This window comes from Poecilia latipinna, unplaced genomic scaffold, assembly GCF_001443285.1.
Source record: "Poecilia latipinna isolate Pla-1442-1.1 unplaced genomic scaffold, P_latipinna-1.0 Scaffold1568, whole genome shotgun sequence".
Lineage (NCBI taxonomy): Eukaryota > Metazoa > Chordata > Actinopteri > Cyprinodontiformes > Poeciliidae > Poecilia > Poecilia latipinna.
In genome coordinates, this window is record NW_015114184.1 from 116665 (window position 1) to 129913 (window position 13249).

At 40.5% G+C, this 13249-nt stretch overlaps 1 protein-coding gene across 2 annotated transcripts in view; it reads left to right on the forward strand.

The window, feature by feature from the left end:
* The window catches only part of mapk8ip2 (mitogen-activated protein kinase 8 interacting protein 2), a 36056-nt gene that overhangs the window by 14706 nt on the left and 8101 nt on the right, over positions 1-13249 (forward strand). The window contains exons 3-13 of one of the 2 annotated variants that reach the window (XM_015058723.1): positions 5366-5605; positions 5709-5787; positions 5939-6040; positions 6485-8675; positions 8776-8984; positions 9363-9438; positions 9859-10031; positions 10122-10231; positions 11278-11400; positions 11518-11588; positions 11679-11777. In XM_015058723.1, coding sequence (XP_014914209.1) covers positions 5366-5605; positions 5709-5787; positions 5939-6040; positions 6485-8675; positions 8776-8984; positions 9363-9438; positions 9859-10031; positions 10122-10231; positions 11278-11400; positions 11518-11588; positions 11679-11777 — 3473 coding nt within the window. Of the gene's footprint in view, positions 1-5365; positions 5606-5708; positions 5788-5938; positions 6143-6484; positions 8676-8775; positions 8985-9362; positions 9439-9858; positions 10032-10121; positions 10232-11277; positions 11401-11517; positions 11589-11678; positions 11778-13249 lie in introns of both variants that reach the window. The other variant, XM_015058722.1, reaches the window with a different exon arrangement.

Sequence of the window (13249 nt, forward strand, 5' to 3'; positions counted from 1 at the left end):
TTACTAAATTCTCTAAAGTGTAACTTTGACTGTATGTTTTCCTCAACCTTTCATCCCTGTAGGCAGTGTTTCACCATGTCAAACAGAGAGACCACCACAGCAGCAGAGTTTCCTCTTTCTCTTTTTTAATCTTTTCACAAGGTCTCACGTGCACACATGCTCACAACCACACAACTCCTGCTGCTCCATGCCTTGTGCCTCTCAAATAGCCACCTCCATCCCTCCAGAGCTCAGACTGAACTGTAGAAGCGTATGCATAATTTAGCATGTGACAGAGCAGCGGTGTATGTGTTCCTAGCTGCGCTGCAACTCTTAATTTGAAATGCTGACATTTACAGATGCAGCAATTCAACCGATTCAAATTTAGAGCCACCGCAAGTTATGGTGATTATTTCTTTCTTCCAGCCTCCTGCAGTTAATTTAGAATTTCTGGGTAACTTAATATGTTTAAAAATTGTGGGAGAAAGATATAGCACTTCACTCTTAACCCCATCCTGTGACATAAAATATATCTGGGGAAGATTGGCATCACATAATTCTGCCCCATTGTGTATTCGGTAAGTAAGATTTAAGTAATTTCAAGACTAAGAACGCTAAAAATCTGAATATATATAGTCCCTTTCAGTAGTGCGAGTACTCCTCTAGGTTTTTTTTTTCTTACATTTTGTCATGTTACAACCACAAACATCAATGCATTTTTTGAGATTTTCTACAATGGACCAACATAAAGAATTTAACTTTGTCGTGGTAGGAAATTACATAATGTTTGTTAGAATTAAAAATCTAAAATGTGGGACATGCAGATTTTTTTTTTTAATCTTTCTCATTTAAATAAAATATAATGCAACCAATAAACCTCAGAAGTGAACTAATTAAGTCCAACTGCATGTGATTTATTCTCAGGATCAAGATAGTTGTTCTTTGAAGGCCTCAAATATTTGTTAGGGGAATATAAGTAAATATAAAACACCATTATAAAAAAGTTTAAAGTTGAGTTAGAAAACAACATACCAAGCTTTGGACATCTCAGAGAGCACTTTTCAATCTTTTCTCAGAAAATAGGTGGCCACCAGGAGGTGACTGTGACAAATTAGACCTGTATAGTAAAGCAGCCTGAAGAAAGCCATTGTTGAATGAAAACACTCTGTGTGTGCTGAAGGGAGCACAGCGAGCACGTTGCAAAAGATGCTCTGATCACATGAGAAAAAGGTTTGTCATTTTGCCCTATGTGGTGAATGTTATGTAGGGCAAAAGTCTTACATTGCAATACATTTTACCCTGAACACACCATGCCCACAGTAAAACTTGGTAATGGCATCATCAAGTTGTGGGGATGCAGAGAACCTGTTGCTGATTGGAAGACAGGTAGAGCCAATCATGGAAGACATTACTTCAGACTCAGTATGAAATGGTTTGAATAGTTGTAACACATGCCTACCTGCCATATTTTCACATTTCTATTCAAATATAAAATTAATCTCATGTATAATTTTCTTCTTTCCTCTACTTCCTCTTCAGTTTGATGTAATATTTTGTGTGCTATGTAATATAAAGTCTTTTTGAAAATACATTGAAGCTACTAGGATTAACATGAAAACATTTCAAAAGTTCAAGGAGTCTGAATATATTTCCAAGGCGTGTTGCCACAAGGTTAAGTTTGTTGATTTACTCGTGTGTTTGAAGAGGAAGAGGAAAAAATGAAAACGTCTGCAGCGCTCCGATGTAAAGATATAAAACAAAAATTTATTCCACAGTTTTTGAGTAAATCTTTTACAAGAGCAATTGGTTCTTCGCTAACCTCCACAAACCACCTACGGCTGAAAAACCGTGTGGCTCCTTTTTGCAGCGCCTTCCGTTGTATCTGCTATCTCCTTCTTTTTCACACGGCCCACCTCATTTGCATAAAGTTGCCATGTGGCCAATTAAGCTATAAAACATACTTCTAATAACACTTATTCACAATAAAATATTATGAAATTAGTCACATGGAATACAATAATTCTACCTAAAAATTCCACAAATGCACCCGTTAAATTTCTAATTAAACAAATAAGTCCCAACAGTAACTGGATATTTTCCACATTAACTTGGCCTCCACACAAGGCATTTTAAATGGTTTCCAGCATCAAATATAAATTAAACACTTTGCAAAAAAATAAACTAACCCCATATCATAATAATAAAAAAATAATAATTATCTTTTCCTGTCTGCAACAATCTTTCTCAATATATATTTTTTAAAACTTAAGCTATTAAGTCTCTCCTACCTCCAAGGTGCTTTGATTTTATCGGTTCATTTTAAAATTGTTCTTTGTCTCTGGTTTCACCCAACAAGTGTTATGTTATTTGCTTCAAGCTCTCATCTTCAGGCTCTCTAACCCATTTCGCTGTCGGTTCTTCTGCTCAGTAGGATACATGATGCTATAATTTGACCCGAAGGGTCTGTTTTCTGCACTGGTAAAAGGATTTTTTTTTTTCCATTAGGGAAGCCATCATACTGTTCCTCTGATATTCAGCTGCAGCAGAGTTATTTGATTCGGAATCAGCCATGGTCATCTGGCCTGCGGTCTACTAATTAGAGATCGCAAAGCTTCTCTGCTTTTAAGTATTATTTGCCACAGTTACAGCTCTACTTGCTCCTGTAAAGTTGCTGAAATGTTTATATGAGGGATATCAGCAGGATGTCAACTGGGAACTCATATAATTGGCTTAGGTTAAATAGTGTCCTCGTACAGTAAAATGTAAGCCTGCTGATTAATAAACTGAATACATTTTCTGTCTGAGTCAGTAAGTATATTCCCAGTGGCTCGTATGCAGAAGTGCAGCATTGTCTACTAGTCGACAGGATGCATGCTACTGGGCTGGGTGGGTTGTCCTTGGGAACTGGAGACTGCAGGGATTGATTTTTTGCCAACACACACTTCTTATTTATAGTTTTGTTTTATTTTTTTTAATCCCGCCTGCCTGTCTGTCAGGTGGCCTTGCTAGAGGATGTGTTGTGATGCTGCAGACTGTTGTCCCCCGGCAGTTGAAGCGTTTTCACAACCTAGATATGGATCTTTAAGGTTTTTACACTGCCATATTGTTATATGCCACATATGCTCAAATGTTGTGTGGAAAAAAGGAGCCTTGGCTTTTTTACATAGTGACTGCAGATATTTGCCTGAGCTATCCTCCATGGAAAACAATATCTTTTTTTCCCAAACATTCCACTGTATGTTAACAACTAAATCCTCAACAAGAGATATGTTAAAGAGATACAAGTTTGCATATTCATGTGTAGTCCCTATGCAGCAGGCTGAGTGTTGATTTCAGATTCTGTAGCATAAAGTGGATGCATCAGGCATCAGCAGAATTGTGTGGTGGGTGTGGGTGAGAGGGCGATCTTTGGTTCGTCCATTAAACAGACGGCACTTAGAGGCACAGAAACTGCTGCGCTTGTAAACGGGATGAAACGGACAAATCAGTCCAGGCATTGTTAAATTCAAAGTAGGGAATAGGGGCTTGTGTGAAGGAACACACGAGCCCCTATTCCCTACACATGCATTTTTTTGTATGTGTAGTATAGCATAAGCAAACGTTTTCAGCTGCTGTGCACATCTGAAACCAACAGAGGAGGTGTGGTTTATTGAACCTCAACCATTTAGTGTTGTGCTTTCCGGTAAACCGATGAAATCCGATACAGACGTGTTTGATCTAATTTTATTTTGTTGACCTCAAACTTGCTAGTGAGCTCTATTACCCCACCGTCTGCAAAGCCTTATCATCTTTTTCATGAAGCTGATGCTGAGAAAGGCAAAAGCAATACTCATGAACGTGAAAAACAGTTGAATATGAACTCCATTTCAATGTTTGCCCATCTCTTATTATAAAGCATAATACTAAGTTTTGCATGAGTATTTATACGCTTTGAGCTTTCCCACATTGTTTGACCTGCTAAACTAAGTGTTAAAGAACCACAACATGCGTCTGTCTACGTGATTGTTTTAAAGTGCCATCAAAAGAGAAAATACTGCAGTATCTGTGACAGAGGTAGTAGGTTTGAACCCAACAGACATTAAATGTATTGTAAAGGATAACTTTTTATACTTTAAAATAATTTTCTGAATTTTTATCTGCTTTTTTAAATCAGTATTTGCCCATTTTTAATTTTTTTCTTTTCCGTTCACCAAGAAAGGTTCTGACTGTTCTTCCTGCTTAGGTACTGAACTGCATTTCAAATCACCTGGCCTTCTTGGAGTCTCTGGATGGTGTCCTGGAAGGAGTGCCATCTGGGGATTCAGTGGGGGGCTTCATGTCGATGTGGGTGATGATGATGTTACCTGCAGAGCTTGATCGGGGAGAGTGGCCTTGCTGATCTGAACTCAGTTGCTGCTTTGTTATTGGACTTTTGTGTGAGGCACGGAATAGCAATAACAAACACCATCTTCAAGCATTTGGTTGTTTATAAGTGTACTTGGTACCAGTCCACTTTGGACCAAAGGTCGTTGATCAGTTTTGTAATCATATCATCAGACATCTGGAGGGGCAGAGCTATCAACTGATCACTGTCTGGTGATAGGCTACCGGGCAGATCTGGTAAACACAAATGAGGGGGGTGAACTAGGAACATATGGCCAAGGAGCCTCTCTGAGTGATCTTCAATTCACTTCTCTGGGAGAATTTCTTTTATGTACCGAGGGAGATTGGGGAAATGGGATCCAAATGTACCACGTCCAGGATTTCCATTACAAATGGAGGACTTCAGGTCTTGGTCGTCTTTGGGGATTCCTGAAGCAGCTTCTGTGGTTGCAAAAGCAAACATTTGGGAATGGGAGAAATTCAAAAAGGCTACCAAGAGAGACTTTCATTTGTATTATTTTTGACCTTTCAGTGAGTGAGAGAAAGAGAACGGGAACGATCACAAGCTACGTAGGCTTTGGAGTGGAAACTGTGACTCTGGACTGAGGACAATGTCAGCAGCGAAACAAGCACTTTGAGGATCTTCTCAATCCGATCAGCCACCATGTCCTCCTAAAGACTCGGGAGAATGAGATTCCACTACTGTGGCAGAAGTCTCTGAGGAAGTTTAAAAGCTCCTCAGTGACAGGGTGCCAGATGTGGATGAGATTTGGCCTGAAATCTTGAAGGCTCTGGACAATGTGGGGCTGTCATAGTTGACACTCCTCTTCAATGTCACATGGAAGAATGTAATAATACATTTGGAGTGGGAGATAGGGTTGTGGTGACAATTTTTAAGAAAGTGGCATTATCCAACTGACAATTCAAGATCCAGGAGTAACACTGTGGTTTGCTGTTCAACAATCACTAATATATATTATTATATCACAATAACTCTCTCTCTCTCTCTCTCTCTCTCTTTTAGGATTCCCTCATCCTGGAGAAGAGTGACATGCACCACCCAGTCTGCTCCTTCCAGGATGACTTCCAAGAGTTTGAGATGATTGATGATGAAGACGAGGATGAAGAGGATGAAGAGGATGAAGAGGAAGAAGTTGACCCTGATGCACCCCCGTCTCCCTCTGCATCTCCTCCTCCCTCCCCTACCTTGGGCACTCTGAAGAGCAGACCCAGCACGTTGAATCTTACCACCGCTGTATCGCAGGTATGCAGATTCAGTATTTAATCACCCAGAACGCACCAACCTCAAGTAAGCTCTTTCTATTAGCCACATACAGTCTTTTATAATACTGGATCTCGTTCACTAGGATTCGTTGAACAACAACAGCAGTCTGTCCCCAAAGAAAGGAAGTTGGCAAGACTCTTTACGCAATCCAACTTCACAAGGTGAGCTCATCACATTATCTGTAAAGCACTTGATGGAAATTGTTTTATTGTACAAAGCAAAACGGTGAATATGAAAAATAAATACTTCCAACTCTTCACTGAAGTTCAGTTAGCTTTGAACTGACAAAAGTAGGACTTTTCCTACTTTCAGGTCGTCTGTCTCCAACCCACTCATGCTTGGACGATGGTAGCCATGTGACAGGCCAGTGCAGAGCCTCTCCACTTTCCCAGGCTCCAGGGTTGCAGAGCAAAGGTACTCCACCAAAACAAGCAGGGGAGGGCGGGAACCCCCAGTCTCCTCATAGGCCCCTCCTCTGCGACATGGAGGGCAACAGACGGGAAAGGCCAGAATATGGTAACACGAAGGCCAGCCCATCAAGCTTGAATTTCATCCCCATTTACATCGGTGTGATGTAGTGCTGTGTTGTGGATTTGATTTAACGTACAACTTGAAAAATCATTTAGCTTTTTTTTTTATATAGGCCTTTGCTTATATTTTGTTTTTAATGAATATTGATCAGTTTAAATCAGAGATTAGCCTTTATTTTTCTCCAGCATGTTTACATTTCTCTATCTCAGCTCCTTAGATTGTTTACCTTTTATCTCCGTTTCATCATCATCAACTTCATTAAAGTTGCAAGTGCTGTGTTTTTTGTGTTTACCATGATTTCTTTCTGCAACACTATTATCTTTACAGGATCATTTGGTCAGCACAGGTCCAACCCATGTCCTTCAGAGTTTACTGACTCAAAGGCAGACCCAACAATCCAGACAGCCAGAGTACCCTCTGTAGACGAGCACTCCCAGTGTTCAGACACAGAGGTGGACCATGACCTCAACAGTGACCATAACCATAAACACTCAAACCGGCGTGCCACAGACACTTATACAATCACCAGCGAGTCTGGTATGGAACCAGAAAACGATCCTGACCCAGATGGCACCAGTCATTGTTTATCATCCACGGCTCCCATGGGAGGAAATGAGGGTGCTGATACACCCTTGTCTGATGAAGAGCTGGAGAAGGACTTTGAAGTGAAGTTCATGTGCAAGGAGGCCTATGACATGGTCTGCAAGGAGAATCAGTCGTCTTATGTTGAATTCCCTTCGATTGAGCCGTCTGAGCCCGCATCTTTCTCCAGCTATCACTCGTCAAGGCGCTCAGAAGCTCCAGACCAGTCCATCCATTCAGATACTCAAACAGTTTCTGCTGTGGAGCCAGCGGCTAACGATTCAACCTCCCCATCCTCAGACCCAGGGATAGCAGACATGAACCAGCAGGGTTATGTAACTTCAGACCAGGACAAGGACCTTAGCTCTCCAGGTTCTGATTCTGACGTTGAAGGGGAACTGGAAGCAGCATTTACTTGTGGGGGTCCTGTGGTTTCCAACATGATCTCCTCTATTTCAGAAACAGAGTTGGACTTGACAAGTGATGAGAGCAGCAGTGGACGTTCGTCTCACCTTACCAACTCAATTGAGGAGGCCAGCTCACCAACATCCGACCAGGAACTAGACCCAGATACCGAGTTAGAACAGGACAGTGGAATTGTTGGCCTCAAAACATCTCTGCTTTTGGGCCAGCGTGATCCAATCAAAGAAGACTCTCTTCTACCTTCTCCTTCCCCTAATCCCTCACCTACTATCGCCACACCCTCACTTGTTGGTTCACCCATCTTACCTCCTGAGTCCTACGATGATGGTCAGGCTCTGATGGGGATGCAGAGTGTGGATGATGAGCTGGCTTGTGAGCACCATGCCGATCCAGATGAGACGCTGCCTCCAGCCCAGTGCTGCGACGATCGTCTGTCCAGACCAATGGTGCTCGAGATAGAACCAGACCATGGCCTGGAGAGTTTCAAACGCTCCTTCTACCTGCCAGTGGGGCCCAGACTAATGCCATGTGCAGATGAGTATGATGAAACAAGTGAGGGGGAGTCTGAATCAGAGAGTGAAGATGACCTAAGTGAGAATTCAGACTCCCCATGGCTTCTTAGTAACTTAGTGAATAGGATGATTTCCGAGGGCTCATATCCAATTAGTTGCCCTGAAGAGTGCTTTAGGAGGAAGGCATCAGTGTCTGATACCATCTCCCCATCTTCCGATATTGGAGATGGAGATGATTTCAATGACGAGACCCAGGATAAGAAAGCAGAGATAGAAAGGTCACAGGAAAGGGAAAAAGAAGGCAAAGGCTACAGAAAAGAGATGTTGGAGCCAGGAGCAAGTTCTCATCTCTATATGAGCAACCCTACTGCTGATACTATAAGCCCACTGATTTTAGAGCGCTGTGCAAATCTAGAGGAGGAAACCACCTTGTATACCAATATAGACTGTGACAAGAACTCCACAGAGAAGCTATCAAAGAATGCTGGGAGACCAGAGGACGAAGAACCTAATAACGACTTAATGATGGAAGGCAGAAGGGATTTAGACTCGCCCAGCCTCAGCGAGAGTGTGATAAGTGACAAGGACGAGGGGCGGGAAACTGAACCCAGGCCAACAAGTCGTTCATCTGCATCTCTTGAGCGAATCACAGAGGTCAAAAACAGTCTGACGCTCGACATACCGACTGCTCAGACCAATCGCTGCTTTAGTCTTACCTACTCCACTGACAATGATGAAGAGGAGGATGATGGTGACTCTTATTCTTTCATGGGTAGCATGAGGAATCAATCGTATGGTGGTAGTGATTTAGAACTCGACAGCTCACCACCGATTGATTCCAGTGTGCACAATCATCCGTTACCTGACCATGACCTCCCACTGTGTGAGAAAGACCTGATTCTCAGGCAATCGAATGAAGATGATGGACTGGCTTATGACTCCATGAAGTACACACTTGTGGTGGATGAAAATACAACGCTGGAACTAGTTAGCCTTCGGCGGTAGGCCTAACATTGTTTGAAAAATGAGAAAATAGAGTACAAAGTGACCTTCAATTTTATCTGTGATCAACCTTTATTTCTTGCTGTTTTGTCCTTTTAGATGCACCTCAGTTTTGAGTGATGACAGTGAGCTGTCTACCTTATGTGATGAAGAGCCATTGGAGACTGGCAAGGTGGGCTACAGGCACGACAATGAAGGGATCAGGCCAGAACTTTTGAGCTCTTCGGAGGACTCCTCTCCAGAGGCCGATCTGCCATTTTCCAAGAAGTTCCTAAATGTGTTCGTCAACAGCACCTCCCGCTCCTCAAGTAAGCGGCACAAAAAATAATAAATATTTTAATAGATTCTAAGCTAGCTTTTATTACTTTTTTTTCAAAAGGCAAACATTTTAGCTCTTTTTAAACACAGTAGGCATAAGGAAATTCTGTAGATCTGAATCAACTACCCCTTTTATGAATATTTTGCGTTAAAAGTTTAACATATTGCTGCCTTCACAGTAGGTACCCTATCCTACTGTGAAGGTACCTCCTTAGTACTAAGCGTAAACAGAAAACGGACATCCACAGCAAAGGGATTCACAGCAACAATAAAAAAGTGAAACAAGATGTTTGCACTGAGCAAATGAAATAACACTTTCCTGATTATATCAAAATGAGTCATTTATAATTTTTCTGTCTTCCATGCAGGCACAGAATCCTTTGGACTTTTCTCATGTACCATCAACGGAGAGGAGCGGGAGCAGACACATAGAGCAGTGTACAGGTGAACTTTTAGAGTTCCTGCAAACAGATAACAAGTGAATAAAGAAAGTATAAACTATCCAAAACATTGCCACATGATTCGTAAATGTATAAACCCAGAGCATTAAGTTGGAAAACTCTTGTACAGAGAAATTAAATGTGAATAATGTGGTTGACTGTGTTCTGAGGCAATCATCAACACTTAGGAGAAGAGAAAATGTAATGGTTACTTGTAGAACTGGGTGGTGTTGGGTGGCTGACAACAATGAGATCAGCTGCCACGCATCTCCAAACTAAACAAAATGACGAGGAAAGCCCAAAACGGCCTTCACTGTGCAAGAGAGGTGTTCTTTCTCCATTCCTCTGTCCACAATGGAAGACCTTATAGAAGCAAACGCAGCATTTCACAACAATATCATTGTTTTGTCTGTGCCTTGTACAGGTTCATTCCTAGACATGAGGATGAACTGGAGCTGGATGTGGACGATCCTTTATATGTGGAGGAAGAAGAAGATGACTATTGGTACAGAGGCTACAACATGCGGACAGGAGAAAAAGGGATCTTTCCTGCCTTCTATGCCCATGAAGTCATAGGCCAGTCCAAAGAGTTGCTGAGTGAGTGATGACATGCATCTGCAGTACTTTTTAACATTTCACTGAACTAAGGATTACAAAAGCGTAACACATTTGTTTTGCCCTCCGTAGGCCTGAAAAGGAATCCAGGGTGGATTGAGACGTTCAATGTTCAGTTTTTGGGTTCTGTTGAGGTTCCTTACCACCAAGGCAATGGCATTCTCTGTGCTGCAATGCAAAAGGTGAGAAAAATGAAAAATATTAAAGCATACATACATTCCTTACTGACACACATAAACACCCTGGTTATGAACATGGATGTCAAATTAACTTTGACTACATATTTTGCTGAAAACAGAAAACAAACATCCACAGTAACAATAAACAAGCAAAAAAAAAAAAAGTGATACAAGATGTTTCCACTGAGCAAATGAAATTTTCCTGATTGTTAGGAAATCAGGAATCAGTGTTCTCTTTCCAGATTATTTTCAATATATTTTAAGAACTGGTATTTTTAAAACAAGTTTCAGTTTATGGTGGATTTTCTCTAATCCATTCTGAATCAGTGATACAAACACATTCACAAACATAACTGTGCTTCCACCTGTGTTTGGATAAATGATCTTAAGTTAAGAGAGACACCATACATTTTTGTAGTTAGGAACAAGTACTTCTACTACAACCATGCTTTCATTTGGCACGGCATTCTCATCTTTGAAAACCTTCAATACAGATGGGGCCCAGAACAAGCAGCCAACAATCCCAAAGACATTATAGCTATTTTTAAAGGCTTCCTGGATGTCCTCCCCAATGTGATGACCTCAAATTATGGACCATGCTTAAAAGCTCAGTTCATGCCAGGAAATCGACCAATTTAAATGAGCTCAACCAATTCTGCTATAAGGAGTTGATAGCTACAAAAAGTATGTGGTTTCTTTGCAACTTGAGAAGGAATAATATACTAAATATCAGTGGAGATGTATATGTTTAGTTGAGCCTGTGTTGATAAGTTTGAACCTATGTGAATTGAGTAAAATTTGCATTAAATTCAAATGTGTGTCCACATATCTTGATTTTAAATTTTATTGAAGTTGTACAATCATTCCACCTTGAGGAACAAAATAAAAGCAAAAAATAATATAGGTCATCAATAATAGCCACAATTATAATGCAAAGTTCACTCTGTAGATCACAAGCTTATGCAAACTTCTGACCAACACTACATACTTACCAAATACCTCCCTGAAAAACTACCAATAGCCTCATGAACACGCTTTTTGTCATGTAGATTGCGATGTCGAGAAAACGGACGGTACATGTGCGACCTCCTTCTCTCTGCGAGCTGGAGATCAGCTTGCAAGGAGTTAAACTAATCATGAGTTTGGACGACGAATATGACACCCTTGATGAGGTACGAATGAATAAATACATGAGACAGAACATCCATCTTGTGCAGAGTAATTTTACTTCCCTCATTAATCTACAGTCTTGTTCTAAATTCTGTCCATCTTTCTCTTCTCATCCCCAGTACGACAGATGTAGTCACTTCTTCCAGATGAAGAACATCTCTTTCTGTGGATGTCATCCGAGGAACAACTGGTAAGCAAGGCCTCCCGCCCTCCGCCCTCTTGTTTTTACTGCACACTAACACCTGACTGATTGCATCATGTTGCTCTCATCTCTCTGCAGCTACTTTGGCTTCATCACCAAGCATCCAATGCTGAACAGATTTGCTTGCCATGTGTTTGTATCCCAGGAATCCATGCGGCCTGTGGCTGAGTGTGTCGGGTGCGTCTGTATTATTAAAATGTTGATTAATGCAATCCAACAATGATCGAGAAATGGTGAAATTGTTTTTGTGTCTGTTAAGTCTCATTTCAACGAACTAGGAAAAGGGCCCAATTTATCACTTTATCTTGGTTTAAAATTTATCAGTTTATCTCTGTAATATAAATGACCAAGAGTGCATTTTATTTACCTATGCTAAAACAATGCTCTTAAGTAAGGGTTAAAACAGTTCCTATGTTTCAAACAAACATCCGAGCTGGTTCCAACCAACCAGTAAAAGTAGTTTTATTGTTCCTGGAAAACTGTGAAGAATCAGTGAATGAGATCTAAGTGTAAGTTCTAATATTTGTCCATTTTACTTTTTCTATGTCGTAAGGTACTAGCATAAGTAAACTAACTCCTCTTTGATAATAGATGTAGATCATACAGTACTGTAAAAATGAAAAAAACAAAAAGATTGGTAACTTATAGCGTGTTCTCGTACTGCTTTTTTTTCACATTTAAATGTTTCAGATCAGTAAACTAATTTTAATATCTAATAAAACGACCTGAAAAGACACAAAAGGATTTTTTTTTTATCAAAAGAGGGGGAAATATCTATCAAAGCAATAACTCCCATGTACTATTTGCAACAATTACTTTTGATTTTTACATTTTATTTTATTTTTTTCGAATTACAAACACCGCCAGCATGAAAGTCTAACCAATATAACCACTACCCTTGTCACTCACTACAAGCAAAATCAACGTTAGGATCTTCTCCATATACATTAATAGCTTCTCTGTACTGTATCCATATTTTGGCCTCATGTTTTCCCAAATCTTCTCTGTCTTCTAACAACCTTAGAGCTAAATTATTTCTTTCTTTTGTTTTTCGTCATTCCTCTCACCACTCATTAAAAAGGATTATTTGCTCTCCAATATCTGAGTACAGGTCTGGTGCCTGACAGACTGGTCAGTGACTTTAGTGCCCGTCTGTTCTTGAATTTCTCCGTATCAGAATATGTTGTGTTTTTTTGTTGTTGTTGTTTAGATCTTTTAGTTGCATGCTAAAAGACTGTAGCGTGAAGCACTTTGGAATCAAACATTAGAAGTCAGAAGCGATCAATTTTTGTCCCACCCTAGTTTTAAGTGGGCAGGAGGTGACAACTTAAAAGATTGCAGCATTTCCCACATCTCATTCAGCCACTGTATGTCTGAGTATTTAAAGACGCAGATACGTCGCTGTCTGTGAAAATATTAAGTTCCGACAGCGAGGCTCAGTTTTACCTATCGGCTTCTCATGCTGCCTTCTGTAGACACAATAACAAGACCTGAGCCTAAGCATGACCAGTGTTTTTTTCTTTCACATTTATATTTTTTGTGCTATGGTACCTGGGCATTCATTCTAAAACATCAAGATGCTACAGTTGTGGTCAAAAGTGTACATACACTTGTAAAAAATCATCATGTTATGGCTGTCTTGAGTTTCC